The sequence below is a fragment of the Tiliqua scincoides genome, chromosome 2 (genome assembly GCF_035046505.1).
Source record: "Tiliqua scincoides isolate rTilSci1 chromosome 2, rTilSci1.hap2, whole genome shotgun sequence".
Taxonomy (NCBI): domain Eukaryota; kingdom Metazoa; phylum Chordata; class Lepidosauria; order Squamata; family Scincidae; genus Tiliqua; species Tiliqua scincoides.
Window position 1 is genome coordinate 99,111,857 of NC_089822.1, and position 20,164 is coordinate 99,132,020.

The 20,164-nt window shown below is 45.2% G+C and overlaps 1 protein-coding gene across 1 annotated transcript; it reads right to left on the reverse strand.

Moving 5' to 3' along the window:
* Window positions 1-511: 511 nt before the first annotated feature.
* SMU1 (SMU1 DNA replication regulator and spliceosomal factor) lies at window positions 512-18,524 on the reverse strand. Its single transcript, XM_066617216.1, has 12 exons — window positions 18,298-18,524; window positions 14,518-14,728; window positions 12,741-12,893; window positions 10,609-10,719; window positions 9,622-9,750; window positions 8,669-8,788; window positions 6,570-6,686; window positions 6,113-6,240; window positions 5,897-6,023; window positions 5,108-5,275; window positions 2,917-3,069; window positions 512-1,360 (listed from the first exon to the last, which is right to left on the reverse strand). The coding sequence occupies exons 1-12, from the start codon at window positions 18,321-18,323 to the stop codon at window positions 1,262-1,264; spliced, it is 1,542 nt and encodes a 513-aa protein (XP_066473313.1). The 5' UTR covers window positions 18,324-18,524; the 3' UTR covers window positions 512-1,261.
* Between the last annotated feature and the right edge of the window lie 1,640 nt (window positions 18,525-20,164).

A 20,164-nucleotide genomic window follows, 5' to 3' on the forward strand; every position in this document is an offset into this window, starting at 1 on the left:
GATTGTAAAAGTCTGTTATAGCTGTGACCTGGAATATTTGGCCAGGTACGCTTATCCTCTCTCCTCACCATGGTTTCACTCCCACTAATCAGCATGTAGCTACCTATTAAGTAACTGACATATTTCAGAGATGTAGTTCTGACTACCTTGCCTCACACTTGCAGGCAATGTCAAAGTTATTGCTTGCCATGATCTTATAGGTGTTACTTTAGGGATCTGGAAATGATTAAAAGTTTAGGCTTATAAGAAATTAAAGCATTAAACATGGAATTCAACAGAACATTTAATCAGGAGGGTACATTATAAATTTTCTTATAGGCTTTTTTCATGTTTCCCACTCTTGTGACTTACAAGAACTGATGACTGTTGGAGGCTGAAACTTCACAAAAACAACTCAAACCACCACAAAAAAACTGCAAGGACTGGAAAACAAATGCCCCTTACAGGCTGAATTGAGTTTCTTAAGAAGGACAATTAGAAAGTTGCCTTGATACATAAGCCAGAAGTCTGGTTATCAATAAATTTTTTATTAAGGAAGAAGCAAACATCTTAAACTGCAACAAAACAAGTAGCTAAAAAATAAGCTGCATGTAACAAGTTAATAGTCATTCAGAGGGTTCACATAAGACTGGACACTTGTGAAAGGAGCTGGTTGAGACTGACTTGCACAGTAAGATGAACACCACTTCAGCTCTCAGCATTGCAAGGTCTATAAAAAAAATCAATGTTTTCTTAACTAAGGCAAATCCGTATTTTAAGGGGGAGACTCAAATGTTTTGCTTAGAGCAGAAAAAGTCATAGGAACATTGCCACAATTATTTTTAGGAACATAAGAAGGTACTCTTATAGAAGGAAGATTTATACTCCAATGTGAAACACACAGGGTGCCACTCAGCTAAAATTAAATGCTTCAAGTCCCCATGTCACATAAAAATACACAATCCTAGTCCAGATTTCTGCACTAATTCAGACTTGATCAAAAGTATTTTGCTATAAGAAATGTATGATTTACATATTATAGGCAACAAAAACATTTTATACAAGAATTGTTTTCTTCAACTAAACTGCTCTTGCTACTCAGGCTTGTAACGAGTATACTAACTAGCATTACACTTATCTGAATGGCAATGTCCCTTAGGATACCTGAATATCAGTTTCAGTAAGTTAAAACTACACATTTGGATGTCAAACAAAATGAAAACCAGACACTGCCCTTTGTTGCATTCAAGAGTCATGCACTGAAGGGAATTAAAAGTCAGTTCTATGGTTTCCATAGCTTCAGCAGCCCATCTTCACTATATGTAGCAATCAAGTTCTGGTGGGGATGGTGAGCAATACCAATGACATCCTTCTCATGTACCTATGTATCAGAAAAATAAAATAGTAGATTTTCTTCTCCCAGATCAACCCAAATGAAATATTTGCTACCTTCTCCCTCCCCAAAAAGTAAATTTAAAGATATCAAGACAATGCAGTTTTTCCACTATCCCATAAAGAACTTGCACATCACAGCCACACTTTAGTGTGAAATACATATGTTTGACTCAATTTTTCCCTACAACAGGCTTGAACACAACCACATGCAAGGCAGTCTGTGGAGTCATGAGAAAGGCTGGGACAGCATGAAGGCAGACCCTAAAATACCAGAAATACAGGGTGATTAAGGGCCAAATCCTATCCAACTTGTCAGCACTAATGCAGCTGCAATGCAGCCCTGGGATAAGGGAACATTTGTTCCCTTCCCTTGAGGAGGCTTCTGTGACTGCCCCATCACCACAGTATGAAGCACTTAACCCATTCGCATAGTAGCATCAGCACTGGGAAGTCAGGTAAGATTGGGCCCTAAGATCCCAAAATCAGTTCTATGGGGTCAAGGGAAACAAAATGAAAAAGGGCTAAAGGAAGTATCCTAGAGAGAAGCAAGGGCGAGGAGATGGTTCAGGTATGGGGACTTAAAAAGAAAGGCAGCTGTAAATGGTGAGTTTACAACATCCTTGACTGCCTGTCAATTTCTGGCTGGCACCAATGTTTGTGTAAGGGAGAAAAAAAAAAACAAAGCCCAATAGCATTGCCTGCAGGGAATTACCAAGCTTTTGTAATCTAGATAAGTTGATTTTTGTTAGATTGTGCACATGAACTATTATCATGCAAGGGCAAGCAAGATGGTTAAAGGTTTACATGGGTTAGTAATTTGTGTGGCTGTATCAGCAAGTTGTCCGAAAGCAAATGCCTGCATGTATGCTACTGTTTAATACCTAATTCTACATTACAACACAATTCTGTTTTTCTCAAAATGGCCAAGGGTAGACAGCCAATGCATTTGAATAACTGGCAGTCTGAATGAAGAGTGCTATTTTAGTAGCAGTACAGTGACAAGCAGATACATAAGGATCCAATTCTGAATAATCAGCAGGGAAGCCCCAAGTACATATCTCACCTTTAACATGAACTTACCACATGGCTTTAAGCAACCTACTTTCATTCTGAGGCCTTTTCCAGCAACATAAGAATGATGACACAGTTCATATTCCTGAGGTGACTATGTATGTACAGGTAAACACTCTCAGGGCTGTATCACTGTCAAGCATTATCTTCAGGATACTGTAGCCTTTTGTGGGACTGCTGCCTTTGCTAGAGATCAGACAACAGTAGTAACATAGGTTTCTGACCCAGGTTTTAGTTAATATGCAGACCCCATAGACTGCCTTCAACTGAATACAGTAGCTTGCTCAGTTGGGCTGCTTGGAAAGTTTCAAGCTGTCAGGACAAAGCAGGAGGAGCAACCCTGTCAAAGATTCCCTCCATCACTGAGAAAACAAGAGTATCTAGAGACAGAACACAAGCAACTTGCATTGGCATTACATCACTCAGGGCACCCATGCCAAGTTGCCTAGGAGCCCTTCATCAGCTACTCACCGTCAGAGTTCGCTCCAGCTTGCCAGTCACTGTGCTGAAGCAATAGAGCACAAAATCTTCACCCACACAGTAGATCCACTCGCCTCGGGGAGAAAGGGCACAGCAGACAAAGTCACCACCTTCCCTTTTACCAGAGCTGAAGCTTCTCACAATCTAAAAAGCCAAGGACATTTTAGAGAAGAAAAAAAATCAGCTGCCACTCTACTGTTAAAAATATTGTGGGGCTCTCACCATCACACTTCATGAGGGAAAGAGGGAGTGGAGAATAAGAGTTGAGGGAAGCTTTTCCTCTAAAGCAGGGGGACAAGAAATTCCCTAGGACTGAACACAGCCATCTGGGGGATTCACAGGGGGCAGGCTAGCCAGGAACCTCTCCCACCAGGTGAGAAAGGGGCAAAAGGAATGCATCATAGCTGCATTGGAGCTTCTGATATAGCACAGTGGCCAGTAGTGCAAGAAATGCACTGTGAAGGCACAGTTCAGATCGCATTTCTGTCAGGTGCTTGCTCAATACACTGTGTACAGCTTACTGATATGGTAACTCTGATACTGATGGTATCTCTGATACTGATGGTACTGTACTGATGGTACGATACTGTTGTACTGGCAGGCTGTGCAGCATGGCCTTTCCCAGTTTGAAGAGACACTTGGCCAACAGTCTGAGGCTAAGAGGCAAAGAAGGAAGACCCATAGCCAGGGAGACAGACCAGGGACAGACTGCACTTGCTCCCGGTGTGGAAGGGATTGTCACTCCCGAATCGGCCTTTTCAGCCACACTAGACGCTGTTCCAGAACCACCATTCAGAGCGCGATACCATAGTCTTTCGAGACTGAAGGTTGCCAACATGTAACAACAGGTGCTTGCTAGGAATGTCACTTTTCAGTCCCAGCACCCAAATCTGTAATACAAGGATAATACCAGCCAACCCTACAGTGGTATTGTGAGGATATATGACATAATACATATAATGCTTGAAATGTGCTACATAAAATGCTAATTAGTCATACTGGGAGCATATAATTATGGGAAAAGAAGACTGAGTGCATACTGAATGACAAATAACAGAGAAGGCAGTTATAGAGCAGAGGCTCCCAAAGTGTACATCACAACACCATAGGGCAGTGGTTCTCAAACTCTCTGGGAGAGTTTGAGAGCCACCAAGACTTTGTGGGGGAGTGGGGAAGGCGGTGGGGGGAAGGCAGCTTTTACCTACCAGTCCCTGCTGCAGCCTCCCAGGGGTGTGGGGAGCCCTGCACAACCACCCACAGGGCTCCCCAGCCTCCAGAAAGTGAAAGTGGAGTGACTGTGCTCCACTGCTGCAAAACCAGTAGAGCGCGATCGCACAGGTTTCACTTTTTGAAGGCTGGGGAGCCCTGTGGAGGGTTGCGCAGGGTTCCCTGCACCCCCAGGAGGCTGCAGCAAGAACTGGTAAGCAAATGCCAGCCCCTGAAGCCCCCTTAGTGACATGATACCAGGGATCGTGTCACTGCCTCCCCCGCCCCGCCCCGCCCCTCTGACTGGGGCATCGTGACACCCTAGTTTGAGAAGCCCTGCCACTGAGTGTCATGGCACACTCACAGGGGCACAGCAGGAAGTCTCCACTCGCACTCCTACCTGTTCCCCTGAACACCACCATCATCTTGTGAAATCTCACAAGATCCAATATGGCCACTACCAAATCCTGGATCTCAAAAGATTTCGTGAGATCCAAGATGGCAGTGACTGGCTAAGCCAGGAGGAAGAGTCTGTGGGGGTGTAGTGACCCAGGTAAGTTTGGGAACCACTGGTATAGAGGATTCTGAGCAAATCTGTTTTTCTTTGAAACACCACTCATTAAGGAATTGTGTTGCGTGAAACAACACTAAAAATCTGGTAGGTCAGACCACAGGTTGCAAGATGCCACAGACAACAGAAATAGTGGCTGCTGGGAACCAGGATGCATTTCTTACCTGGGCACTGCTGTGGATGTTAACATGGCTTATTAGTATTACTTTGGGACCTTAAAATATCAGTCACAGCAGCCCAATGGCAAATTTGTGCCATATTTAGTCACAATGATTTTCCAAAGGGCTCAGGGTGGAGGAAATGGTAGTTCCACCCAGTCAGCTAAAGCTATAGAATCTTCCAAGTCTAAAGGAAGTAAAATTCTGCTCTCAAATAGTTCAAAGCAATTAACTGCCAAACACATACTTGTCCCTGCATGTTCATAATGACCACTGTGTTTGATCTGTTGCAAACAACAAAGTGCTCTGGATTTTTAGGTAGTAGAATCACATTATTCACAGTGATGTCTGTCCCAGCGGTGCTGCCCAGTGACTTGAAGGTGTTACAACACTCTGTAGTCTTCATATTCCAAACCTTTGAAAAGAACAAGAGAGAAAGGAAGATCACGACGGATAAATATTACATAAGCCTGCTTCCAAGATGGTTTGAACACACACACACACACACACACACACACACAGAGAAAGAGAAACTGATACAATGTGTGCCTAAGTTGAGTGTGTGTACAGGGATGCACTGTGCCTCCTACCCTGGTCCATGCAACATATGGCTCTTCCTCCAAACACACAGTTACAAATGATGGACATTTCACTAGTTCAAAATAAAGATGAGTTTCTGAAGTATTTAAGAAGTTCACAACTGGAGACCAAGTCCTTCATTTCCAATATTAAAAACAAATACATATAGTCCACTAAGGTGCTCCTTAAATATGTTGCATTGTGTTCTAGGAGACAGCAGGCTCAATGGCCGGATTCCAGAGAACCCTCATGTTTATGATACCCCAAAGAGCTATAACATTGAAGATGAGCACGTGAGAAAGCAAAACACCTTCATGGAGTTTTATGTCACCTAGTTGAATGTTGGTACATTTGCTCCACTTCTGAAACTCCAAGCTGGTGAGAGGGATACTTAAAAAAATTAAATGGAGTGCACACTTTAGCAAAGCAAGCAAAACTTGCTGCTACCTGTACTGACCTTCACAGTGCCATCAGAGGATGCGCTGATAACATAATGTCCATCCTGTGTAAAAGTAGCTTCATTTACAAATGAGGAATGCCCACGGAATTCCTTGAGAGTCTTCCCAGATTTCAAACCATGGATCCTGTTTCACCATAAAAGCAACATTAGTGGCCCTTACCAGAGTCAGGCTGAATGACTAAAGCCTTAGCATAAAGGGATGCCCTCATTTACCTGATTGTCTGGTCAAAAGAAGCACTAAGAATCTGACTGCTGTCCTTGGAAAAACTCAGACAGGTTACGCCTTTACTGTGTGCTCTTTCAAATCGCCGCAAACACTGGCCACTCTGAATCTTCCACACCTTGGGGGAAAATAAACAGTTATTGACTGGAGTCATTGGTGGAAGGTGGTTGACATTTCCAATAACTGTCCAATAATTGCCTTAAATGATAGCTAGACAATCTAATATACCCCAAGGGTTATTCTTCTCTTAATTTAAGTCAGGACCAAGAGAGAAGTCAGGCAGGGGCCAATCAGCCACTGATTAGCTGCTGTACTAAAATGGAGGAATTCCCCAACAGAGGATTGAAGATAAATGGGCTAGTGATACAGAAGCAAATGGACAACTGAAGAGATATCCTGAATGTCCTGGATGAGTTTTCCTGGCCTCTAGTTTCCTGCACCACATACCTTGATCTTCCCATCTTGCGCCCCAGTAGCTAACATTTCAGTATCTCTGCTGAAGCACATGCACAGCACTGCATCATCCATCATCATAAAGTTATCTTGGGCCTGGTACTTTAGATCCTAAATGAAACAGAACACAAAAGTATCTGTCACCAAAAGAAAAACAAGAAAGCCTGCCCCCTCAGGAATAATTAATTCCGTGTAAAATTCATACAAAGGAGAAGACTAATTCTGAACCATACCAACTAACTATGACCGTCCTCACTTGTCAACATGTGGATTTCCAAGACAAAGTCCTTCTTGGGTCTGCTTTATGAGATGCTAGGGCTTGAACCTAGGACCTTATAATACATAGCATTTACCTAACCACTGAGTTACCTTTTCCTTCTTTAATGCAATTAATGAGTCTATCAAAGCTGGAAAGAACCAGATGTTACACAGCAAATGCAGGATTTTCAACTCCGTGTTTGCCTCCTAACAAACGTGCGGGCAGGAGAATTAGTACGGAAAAGCAGGAGGCAGGGGCACTGAACCCTCTTTCCACATGCTTTCCCCCACAAACCTTTCTCCTAGCCAGACTTCTTTTTATCTCAGTTCCTGGCTGGAGAAGGACATGCCTCCCATGTCTCTCCTTCAAATCCTCCCAGTGAAATAAAATAAACATAAGGCAAAACCAGTTGCATGAAATTCAGCAAACACTCCCTGGGTTTTTTAAAGCAATCCCCTCTCCTCCCCCTCCTGAGGGGGGGCCGTTGCCAGCTGTCCAGCTTCTTTCACAGGTGGGATGCTGAGCTTTTCATAGTCCAGCTCTATGCATTTCTACTCAGAAGTAAGCCCCATTGTAGTCATATGTAGTCACAATGTAGTCAATGGGGCTTACTCCCAGGAAAGTGTGGAAAGGATCGTAAGCTTAATCTCATGATTTGCTTGGTGGGAAGGCTTGCTTGTGATTGCCTGCATCATGGGGGGGGGGGAAATTAGGCAAACACTCCTTGGGTTTTTTAAAGCAATCCCCTCTGTTGCTACTACACCTCTGTGTGTGTGTGTGTGTGTGTGTGTGTGTGTGAGAGAGAGAGAGAGAGAGAGAGAGAGAGAGAGAGAGAGTGAGTGAGTGAGTGAGTGACTGCTCCACCTTGCTGCACATGTTCTGGTTACACAGGGTTTTCTGCCCCCCTCTTCAGCCTCTTTGCTGGCTCAGGGGCTCCAGGAATGTTACTGTTCCTTCGAAAGGGGAACCTCTTCCTTGGCTCCAGGGCTATTCCCTGCCTGGGCGAGGCAGAGCCTTTTTGCAGTGTTTTGGGTAGCCTGGAAATGGAGCGATGCCAGCACAGGGCAAAGGAGGCAAAGGTGTGTGTGACTTTCAGTACCCCCACCCCATTCTCGTTGAGACAAATCTGCAGATAAAAAATCTGTGGATAAATAGGCTGCACCTGTACTTACTGTGGCAGCAAGCATTCATCTCTGTTCCACTGCAGCCTGTTATAGAATGCTAGAGGGGGAATGCAAATAGTGGTAACCCAGAAACACTAGAGGAGGGAGACTAAGCAAGAAGCTTCCTGCTAGAGTTCTCTTAGCGCACAATCCTAACCCCTGCATTAAGGGCAATGCAGCTCTTAGGTAAGGGAGCAAACATTCCCTTACTTTGAGGAGGCCTCCATGAGTAACACCCAACTGCAGGATGCAGCACATGTCCCACTGGCACTGCTATGCCAGTGCTGGAAAGCACTGACATAAGGGGTTAGGATTGCGCCCTTAGTCTCCCTACTCTAGCATTGCAGATAGCTGCTTCTTGCATTCCCCCTCCAGCATTATCATAAGAACCTAAGAACAGCTCCGCTGGATCAGGCCATAGGCCCATCTAGTCTAGCTTCCTGTATCTCACAGTGGCCCACCAAATGCCCCAGGGAGCACAAAAGACAGCAAGAGACCTGCATCCTGGTGCCATCCTATCTATGGTTGAAGTATGCACACATATGAAACCATATCCCCCATGGATATGGGGGGGGGGGGGAAATGCCTGTAGTTATATTAAACTTGGAAAAGGAGCTCATAAAAAGTATTCTATGCAATTGTCAGTCAAGAATATCCACTCTGCCTTTTACCTTCCTGATTTTTCCAGTGGTGAAATTCCACACTTCAATGAATCCATCGACAGAGCCAGTAACAAGATACTGACCATCTGGAGAAAATCGAGCACACTCCACATGAGACTTCTGGCCAAACTGTTTAAAATGAACAAAAAAAAAAGATTTACTGCAGTGTTTGTTTCATAGTAAAAACCCTGCTGCTAGAATATAGTACTTTCCTAGCCTAGATACTTACGAATCTGACAACAGCCCTGTAAAATAAGTCTCAAATAACTCAAAAGGAGCAAACATTATTAAAAACCGACCCTTTTTTGAGTACTGGAAGGACCCACAATGCTTGGAAACACAGTGTGTACAATGTAAATCTGAATGAAAGAATTACAGTTGACATTTTACTGGCAGATGTTTAGGACGAGAATTTTAACTATTGTTATTCATGCTTTGGATACCAGCACAAAGCACTAGTACGTGACATTCAACAATGGAAACGTAGACAAAATAATACTGTCAGAATTGCCTGGCTTGGAATGGTAAAGTCACATTTTCTTTTCAAGTTCTGTTGCCACTGACTGGTAGGAGGAGCCACCCATCACTAGATGCCTTATTCCATCTGCAGGAGAAATGCAACATCTTCCCCACTCCCCCAAGCATTCTTCTGAAAGTATTAAACATTAATGAGTTCAAAGCACTGGAATAAAAGCATATACACACACCGTAAATTAGAATGCAACAAATTACTTTAAACACACTGGACTTGCACTTAGATTTTTACCATTTCTTCTTGACACAACTACCACCAAGACAGCACACAACTAACTTCCCCCATAACTCTGACCATGGGTCTGAAAATATCTGAGATGGCTGCACATCAGTGGCATTTAGATTTCTTTTCTTTTTTTTTTTTTTTAAGAACCTTATAGGGATTTGGGGCTCATTCCTCATATTGTAGAAAACAATTAGAGATGTACCTTGATATGCCTACTCAGCTGCGTGGGGAACTTTTCCTCTTCCACGTCTTTCACAGCTGCCTTGCCTCTGAACAAGTCAATTGTCATACCAGGAGGAAGCAGTCCCTGATGCTGCTGCCATTTCAGGGCCTGAGAAACCAGAGAGGGTTAGAGGAGCAGCAAAAACCACAATTATCTTTCTAAACTTGGAAAGCCAGAAAGGTAGAGTACAACTTTCCCTCAATGATAAAGCCTTGGAGGCCACAGTCATCCCAAAAACCTAAGTAATAGATTAACTATCCCATGAAAAGGCATATGCTGCCCCTGGTAACTTGATAACTGGCCCCTTTTAAGTGGCCCTCCTCTTATATTTAGCAGAGGGAGACCAAATGTCCCTATTCAGCCAGCAGAGTAACTTCCAGTGCCTGGTGCTGGTGTCTCCACTGCACCCTTCATTTTTGATTATGAGCTCTCTAAGACAGAGAAGCATCTTCTTATTCATTCTGCTATGTGCACTGCTCTGGAACTTTTCAATACATAAATACTCAACAATAATAATAAGCAATGTTGTTGTACAATGAAGCATCAAATATGCAATGTTTATTTGTCTAAATATATATTGCAGTATTTATATAACCTTTCTCACAGATTCAAGGCAGTTCACATTAGCAGGCTGGTCATAAATCTCATTTTTTGAAATGGGACTTTCTACAAGTATTGTTCTATGAGGAAACTCATCAAACTCTTCATTTCTCCAGATGTTTCCCTTTCGCAGTGCAGACATCTTTTCCTAGCTGCCTATCTCCCAGGCCTTCCAAGTTTCTGCAGAGAGCAGCTACAAATCAAGCCCAGGCAGGTTCTCAAGCTGTTATCACTCTTTCCAGCTGACTTCAAACACTCCTCTGCCCTCTCACAGCAACTTATCAGCTACGTGGTATATGTGCTTACATGTTCTTACATGCTCCCTTTAAAATTTCACACAGCACAAGTCAAGAAAAAAAATAATACCTGTCCAAGTAAAGCCATAAGACGAGACGGAGGCACAACACTGACTTCGCCAGCCAAAGCTTGGGCAATGGCAGCTCTCCGCTTCTCTTTGCTGCTCCCATCTGGGTATGCCTAGCAAAGAAAAATATGAGGACTAGTAACTTTCTTACTATAATACCATCACTTAGATCAATAATATTTTTCCATTTTTACACTTTACACTAATTTAATAAAAGTTGCATGTTTGAGTATACAGTGATTCAGACACACATGGGGCCGCTATATCTGCAGACCCCATATCCACAGATTGGGTCCGACCCCCCAAGCACACACATCTCCACTTCGCTCCCCTTGCCTCTGGAAGGGCTTCTGAGCTAAGCAGAGACTGAGGAAGTCTGTACTCAGTTAAGCTCAGTTAAGAGCTTAACTGAGCTCTTCCAGTTTCAAGGAGAATGCATTATAAGGCATTTAAAAGGTCACTATGGGTTCCTCCAAGAAACCAGAAATAGCCTTTTTTTAACCTGCAGAGCTCAGTCTCAGCTCAGTAGTGGCCAGGGGTGGACATCCTCGGCCTCTGCTGAGCTCAGAGGCCCCTCCGGAGGCAAAGGGAGCTCTGTTCCTCTCGCCTTTGGAGGGGTGGGTGGCCCCCTTGGAACAGGGGGATGGGCAATCATCCGTATCCACAGTTTCAGCTATCCGTGGGGGTTCCTGAATGCCCGTGGATAAGGGGCACGAGTGTGTAACACAGATTCTTCTGACTGATCTCAGTTTAGAGCTTTCTGAGTTGAAGAAACTTGTTGGAAGCGACTGGTCTAAAAAAATAATTATATTCAGGTTGAAACAAAAGAAATTATTTAACTTGCTAATGATAAAACTCTTCCCAACTGCCCAAATGCTGATTCACTAAAGAAATCTACTTGGACAGTAATCATGATTTACCTACTCAAAAAGGCAAGTTACTATGCCTGTTCATTCTGTTTTGTTTTTCCTTGGATAATGTGCTGTTTACAAATAAGGGCAATACTTTCCGATTCCCACCACTTGCTAATTCACACCACTGTGATTGTTCACTAATGCAGAAATTTAGGGCCCCAGGGGGAAAAATGAAGTTCTGAGAACTAAGGCTGCAACTGGGGCATCTACCAAGGGGTATTAAAAGAATCCACAACTATAACAGAAAGAGTACATAATTTTTTAGTTGTCCCCATAAGTCCTTTTATTATTACAAATATTAATACACTGCTTCTCTGTTAAATCCCTGTTCAACAGGTAAGGGAATGGTAAACTCTGCATTGCTAAGGAAATATCCAAAGCTGGCAATCCAATTAACACTGGATTGTTGGGGTTTTGTCTCTTTAATTGTGCAAAGGCAGCAAAAACAAAGAGAGAGATAGAAAAGGTCTCAGGAGAAGACAGACAGAATACTATTCACAGCACTGTTGCTGAAGCAAAACTGGGTCAGAACTGGTAGTGGCCCTGCTTCCTGGAGTGAGTGGGAGGGGCAGTCACAAAAGGTCACCCTACTCCACTGATGAAGAAAAGTTCCTCAAATGACAGCCCAATCCTGAGGTGCCCGGGGCGCCCAGGCTCAGCGGCACCGAGAAGGGCTGCCACCGGATCCTGCACCTCCTGGGCTACCGCGGGAGGCGCCTCAGGAGAAGGGGACTTTCATCCCCTTCTCCCAGGTAAGGTAAGCAGCCCTGCAGTAGGGCCGACCTTTTGGTCAGCAGTAAGGTAAAGGCACTCACGTAGGGCACGGAGACCCACGGACCCACCCACCTCCCTCCCTCCCCCCGGCAGGCCTCCAGCCCGCCCCTGGCACACCTCCTCCTCCCTCTCTCAGCCCCCGCCGGCCTCCCCCTCCCCGGAATGCCTCCCCCCTCTCCCAAACCCGCTTACTGTGCCATGGCTTGGCGGTCCAGGAGGCCGCTGAGTCGCGGAAGCTGAGTGACTGCCCCGCGCTGGCTCAGCACCAGTTGGTGCTGGGCTAGCATGGGCAGGAGCCGGGCGGTAAGGCTCACAAATGTGCCATAACAGTGCTCGGTGGGAAGGAGACATGCCGCTGAGCACAGGATTGGGCTATCAAAGAGTAAAGCTGTAAGCAACAAATTACAACACACATAAAGCTGTATTTTTGGCTAGCATAGGTTTACCTCACGTGGATCAAAATAGGACCGAGCCAGAAGGTTCTCAAGGTGAATGTACCGTTCTGGCTGGGTTTGCTTTAACATGATCATTGGGTCAGTTTGCCTCAGGAGGGACCTGGCAGCACCCAGCTCACGAAGCTCTATCAACTCTAAAACCACCTGAAATGTCAGAGAAACACACAAGGTTAATCATAAGAACTTCATATTCATTAACATAATTTCAGCATTTCTGGTTATTTAGAGCATTTTTGTTCACCTTCTCTGCTAAAACTAGTCTCCAGGGTGGCTTACAAATTCACCTGAACATTAAGACCCAAGCTGCATGCTGCTTAAAAGAGGTCTGATCTGGGTTTTTGAATTGGGATAGCAAGGGCTGTATGCCAGAAATCTTGGTATTCTCAATGAGTGTTCCAACATCACTGCAGATCGATCCAAAACAGCATTTGAGCTGGCACAGGCCCTCTGTGCCAGCTCACAAGTGTTGCAAACATGCTATAAGGCAAGTCTGTGCCAACTCGGGAATTTGGTGGGCTGGTACAGAGGCCCGTACCAGATCCAGCCCATGCTGGCTGGAGAAGATAAGTTTCTGCTGGGTGGCACAGAGCATGGGAGACGGTGGTGCAGTGGCGTTCAGGGTGGGGAGGTGTACTGGAAACGTGGAAGATCTGGTGAGGAGATAGGATGTGGTGTCAGCAGTGGCCCCTTTAAGGGTTAAGGCCTGGGTATTCAGCAGAGAGTGTGCTGCACAGCTGCAGCCACTTGAAGGCAATAGGGCCCTTAGGCATAAAAGCACCTGATGAAGGGAGAGTTTGGTGTGGGTAGTAGTAGGTGTAAGAGTGGACTGATGGGTAATGGACTTTGGAGTGTAAACTGTTGGAGACACTGAGATTGGTGTTTGGCTGCCACGCCTAAGACCTGTGGAGGACCAAGGTGATGCTATAGTGGTGGGAGGAGCTGCTGGCAGGAGAAGGGAGGAAGGTGGACCTCTGCAGGCTGAACAGGTGAGCTACTCTGCTGGTGGGGTGCAGCACTACTGCAGGGCAGAACTAGGGTCATTTCTGGGGAAAGAAGGGGAGCTAATTAGTATAAAGGACATTTTGGGGCAGGGGAGGTGGAATATGGGGAGGACTGGGTCAAGGAGGGGGAATTGTCGGCAGCAATAGGTGCCATATCCTAACCCCCACCTCCAACCCAGAGAGAGTCTTACATGGGCTGCTTGGTTTTGTGCCAGCTAAATAGCTAGTGCAGATCTGAGTAGCCCCATAAGACAGGCTGCAGCTCAACACAGGATAAAGGGAAAAACATCCCCTTACCCCAAGGTAATCTCTAGCCTGCTCCTAACCTCTGCGGTATATGGTGCAGGCCACCATTATCTGGCTGTACCAGTGCAGGTTAGGAATGTGCTCTAGATTACTAAAACTATGGTTAGTTAAGCCATCTCAGAAGCCTACTTATAAAGGGTCAAACTGGCACATTCTAACTCCCAGGCATCCCATCTGTGTGGACAGATGTACAGAATCCAGAACAAGAGCAAACAGAAGTCTTCCCTTCACAACATAAACAGACCATCTCAAGGGAGAAATAAGAATAGGAGTTGAAACAATAATAATCTGACCAGCACATTATAGCTGGAAAATATTCTTAGTAGGGACCAATTACATCTTCCAAGAGCTTATAAATAAGCTGCAAACCTACAGAGAAAGAGGAAGTAGGTTCTTATTCTTGGGAATAACAGACTTGGAAAAATCGCCAAAGAATATTACGAAGCATAGATCACCCTTACCTGTTCATATAGATCAATGAGTGTTTTGTCTGGCAGTTTCAAAGACTGTATAGCCTGCAATACTGTATCCCAATGGCCACTGTTAATGTCTGCCACAAAACTTTCAATGCTGTCCACCGTGTTCAGTGACACTGTAGTTTCCTCCTGCAGAGTGGCCAAGGCCCGATGCAGGCTGTTCTCCTTCAGGTACTGCATGATCAGCCGGATAACACTTTAGTAAAATAAATAGTAGAAACAGTTACTTATGTATACAGCCTTTTACTCTCATGGGGGGGGGCACATATCAACCAATGCATTCAAAATGCACTTTCTATCATTATCCAATCTGCTCCAGGGAAAAGCTGCAGAAGCAGGGCTTAGTAGCCTCACAATATAAAGACTTGGGATCATTGCAAACACAAAACATGGTGCAGCATTCACTCAAAGTGCAGCTGGGGCAAAAAAAAAAACTGGTTTTGCTGCTTAAGAAAAAGTTAGTACTTCCATTAACTGATGATCATGTTAAAAACATACTAAGCGTTGACTCTTATTGTCACACTAGGCATTGTACACCTGGCATTATAGAAGTTTAACATAAGCAGGTAAAGGTGCTACCTGAACAATATAAATAGATGCAGCTACCATGTATATCATTTCTGATTCTAACTTGTCCCCTCTTAAAAGAAAGCAGTGTTTCAATAATTTAACCAGGCAGCAGAGCAACTAAGAATACAAGCTGTGCAGTTCGTAGTTCACCATTTCATCTCAGTCACAAACTCTCCAAGCAACACTGGGCAATCTATTCTCTCATTCAGCCTTAGCCCTCCACCTGGAATATGGGGATAATACCCTGGTCTTTCATGCAAGACTGCTGAAAAAATTGATTCAGGTGTCTCTCACTATCTGCATCTTGGTTAATCGATTCCAATTTAACTGAGGAACAATACATACAAATTCCCCATGCTTACAAGGATCCTTAGATGAGATCTGGAGTTTGAGGAATCTCAAAACTACCACACTGTCCAGTCTTACTACCCACACAGAATCGATGTACCTCTTGCCAGACAGACATGCTGCATATCCAGTTCTGATTTTGCCATGCCAGTGATTGAAACCCCTCCCCCGTTCTGTTGCTCCTTCCTCCATCTCCTCAGCTTAAAACCTCACCCAGCCTCTACCACCATGCACCCAATCAAGCCCAAGACACTTATTTTTAAGGCACTGTAAATAAAATAAGTACTGCAAATGGCTGTTTACAAAAATTTAGTTTTAAGTTCAGTCCTCCCTACGTATAAATAACAGGAGTTTGGATAGAATTTTCATCTCAGAGACAGCAGAAGGGGGACCCCATGCTATTTTTATAAATGTTTTCATGAGTGAACAAGTTTAATATAATCTTCACTATGTGGAGCCTAGCAAAACATATTTCTTAAAGGTTATACAATAAAAATAATTTGCATTATAAGAATTCATAGTCATTTATATTTTGAAAACTGCTCAAAATAAGCTTTCGGGGATGGTTTCAAATATTTCAGTCCCAATCAGAGGCTATTCTATTATTTCTTATGGAAAAAAAAATCCCCACTAATCACAGAACACTAATATAGATAATGTTTTGGTATGCATTTCCACTGGATAAAAAGGACCTCCTGTACAACTACCAAGTTAACATCATCACATTAACAGAGAAACCAGGAGACTGGAGTAGACAAAGACTCAATTCATGCATCTGACCCTGGAACAGCTGGCATTTGCTTTCTCCCCCCCCCCCCCCCAAGTTTAGGGAAACTAAACATTCTGCATAGATGCGAGATCCTTTCTGATAACAATTTTTTTTCAGATTGTGTATTTTCCTTGTTCACCCTTTTATTTATTATTAACAGTATTTATATACCGCTTTTCAACTAAAAGTTCACAAAGTGGTTTACAGAGAAAAATCAAATAGCTAAATGGCTCCCTGTCCCAAAAGGGCTTACAATCTAAAAAGATGCAAATGAATACCAGCAGACAGCCACTAGAACAGACAGTGCTGGGGTAAGGTGGGCCAGTTACTCTCCCCCTGCTAAAAAAAAAGGAGCACCCACTTGAAAAAGTGCCTCTTACCCAATTAGCAGGGTTTCTCATTTCCTTGCTCAGCAAATCATATAGGCTGTTTTTATTGTGAACCTTTTAAGGGGCATGCACCCACACACATAAATCTGGCAATATTTAGTAAAATATTTATATCCTGGCTTTCTATGAAAAGCGCTATGAAAAGCACTATATGTCACCCTGAGCTTTCAGGTGAGGGCATGGGGCAGCAGGAAAATAAATGCCATTTATGTATATAGCGCCTATATGCATGTTGCTTTATGGAGAACACTGGCCCCTGTCTCAATCTAGATCTGTTATTTTCAACCAGTATGCCAGCAACACAGTGTGCCTTGTCAATTGTCAAAAACAGATGGTGTGCCTTGACCATTTTTACTATTGGTCCGTGTGCCTTGAGATGAAAAAGGTTGAAAATCACTGATCTAGACTGTGGTGCTGTTAATGGATAGTGAGAGTCAATGAAGGAAGCATGGCTTGGGAGGAAAAATAAGAAGTTCACTCTCGGATATTTTAGGTTTGAAATGCAGAGATATGAAAGAGATAAGAGTAGGGTTGAGAGTTCTGAGGCAAAATGGTAAAGTTGGGAGAGATCAACATTATGGATGATACTGAAAGCCATGAGATGTGATGAGATGACCCAGGGACAGTAAACAGAGAGAAAGCACAGGCCAAGAATAGATCCCGAGAGAGAGAGGCAGGTGGCGGTGGCAGCGGCGGCAGAGGAAGTTTTCCTTTATGGAAACATAACAGTGGTCGTGCTGGTAGAAAGATGACCAACAGAAGCCAGAATAACAGAATCCCAAAGCACAAAAAGAATCAAGCAAGGAAGGGCGATCAGTAGTATCAGAGGCAGGGGAGAAAGCAGAGGCTGATGAAAGAAATCAGAGGCTGGGTCCCTTTAGGGAGAAGGGCGGGATATAAATAAAGTTTATTATTATTATTATGACCAAGCAGAGAGCCAAGGACTCAGTCACGGGAAGACGGTGCCTATTTTGGCAAGGAGGGTTTCAGCTTGATGTGATCCAAAGCTGAACCCTCCAGGAGAGGAAAGGGGAGAGAGAGTGTGGGTGGTGCCTGTAGCAGAATTGAAGAATGACAATGTATGTGGGTGCGCGTTTTACCCGTGTATATGCTTGTGTGTAACAGTACACGTGTGTGTGTACCCTCATGTGTATGTGCATTCGCATGCATGTGACCACTATATATGTTTGTGTGTACCTGTACGTGTGTGTGTGACCAGTATATATGTTTGTGTGTACCCATATGTGTGTGTGTGTAGTAGTGTGTGTGTGTGTGTGTGTGTCCACACACACACACAGACAACTATCCTAAGGAGCATCCATATACCGCTTTCCAAGCGAACTGCTCCAACTGCGACCGTCTTCCAAAGCGGCTTGCAGCGCCCAAGGAAGAAAGGCGCTCGACAGCCCCGGCCTGTGCAGGGCTACTCAGAAGCGAGCCTCCCTGCTCCCTGGTAAGCGTGCCTGGCTTGTCCCCTCAGGACCCCCACGCAGTGCTGTTCCCGCCGCCTCTCCCGAGGGTGCTGGGGCGCCACCAGGACACGAGGGGCCTCCCAGGGGGCGCGGGGGAGGCAGAGGGTCTGTCTGAGGCCCGCCCAGGTGGCACGAGAACGAGGCCGCTGCGGCCGAGGACGGGAGGGGCGGGCGGGCACCGACCCCCGCGCCTTCCCCCTTCCCTCAGCGCACTCACTCCGAAGACTCGATTTCTATCGACATGTCGGCCCAACTGCTCGCCGCCGCCTCTCAGACTCCGACATCCGGGGACATGGAAACAATACGCTCCTTCCGCCCCTCCGCCATCTGCTTCCGGGTCGCTGCCTCCCCCGCCACACGTTGAAACTGGCGCGTATCGGGAGCGCCGGTCTCACGTGACGAGTCGCGCGCGTGACGCTTGACGTGGATGGCTTCGCGGTTGGGGGTCACGAGCCGTGAGTCCGAGTCCCCTGGCGACCGCAGAGTTCGAACGCGAAGCCGCGCCGCAGCCAATAGGAATGTGCTCCTTTGTGACGTCAGACGCCACCTCTCTTCTTGGCTTCTTCTTTTCTCTAACTCCCTCTCCATCCAGACTGAGATCATAAACTAGTCGTTCCCGTGCATGGGTATGTGAGGAAGGTTCTCTGACTTCCAGCCCAGTCCTGGCCACACTTTCCTGGGAGTAAGCCCCATTGACTATAATGGGACTTACTTCTGAGTAGACTAGGACTGGGCTGTTCAACAAGAGTCAGAGCCAGCATGTGTAGTGGTTAGTGTCACAACACCCCAGAGGAGACCAAGGTTCAGTGTCCCACACACAGCCACCAATCACACTGGCAGCACAATCCCATGCATGCTGCTCAGAAGTCAGCCATGCAGCACAGTTTATGCATGTCTACTCAGAAGTAAGTCCTACTGAGCACAATGGGACTTACTCCCAGGTAAGAGTGTACAGAAGACCAGCCTGTGCCCCCTCTGAGATCTGTGGGGGAGGGCCAACCGAAAAATTACAGTGTTCCCAAATAAGAAGCCTTACAAAAGTAAATCACAGTCAATTCATACATTTACTGAAACACAATTTAGCTTGCAGGTAGGGCTGCATGCTACCTTTCAGTCTGCACTGTGGGGCAAAATTAGGATGCAGCCCTGTGTACTTTAGAGTCAATCCTATTCAGTTCACCGAGTACTGTACATCTGAGTTATAATTAGAGGCAGGGCTTTTTTTCTAATGGAACGCGGGGACGGAGTTCCGGCACCTTTTTGCAGGGGCCCCTCCCCTTCAGAGGCATTAGCTGGGTAGGTGCTGGCACTGCCTCTACTGGGACTGACTTCTGAGGAGACAGCCATAGGCTTTGGCTTTGAGGCTTCAGTCCTCTCCACACTTTCCTGGGAGGAAGCCCCATTGACTCTAATGGGACTGACTTCTGAGGAGACAGGCACAGGATTGGGCCCTGAGGCCGCCATCCTATCCACAGTAAGCCCCATTCACTAAAGTGGACTTCTGAGTAGATGTGCATAGGATTGGGCTCTTAGGCTGCAATCCTAGGCACTGTCCTGGGAGTAAGCTCCATTGACGAGACTTACTTTAGTGTAGACATGCCTAGGATTGGGCTCTTAATCCTGGCAGAGATATATATCTGCAACCATTTTCACATGCTAAGGGCAGGTGAAAAGGGATTCTACGTGTGTACAACGTGCTGTCCAGCCTTGCCAGAGATCCTCCTCATCCTTCCCCCACAAGCGTGCCCTCTGCCAGCCAGCGTTTGCAGCTCCTCTCCAGCAATGCACAGCAGCTGCTCAGGGCAGCAGAGAACATACAATTGCATGCCAAGTGCCTTCCCAAAGACACAGAGTATTCTGATACCTGAATTAAACCATATTTAATCGCTTGTTTGCAAACGTAGCTGTTTCTATGTGCACCTAAGGACCCCACTCGTGTAAGAATTCCTTTTTTGTTCTTACTCCCACAGTTGCTTAGAGTAATTTTACTACATGGAACTCATGTAAGCCATTTTTCGGAATCCATTCACTGCTTCCTCTCCTTGAAGTAGTGCCACACTACATACTACACGCTACAAGTGCAC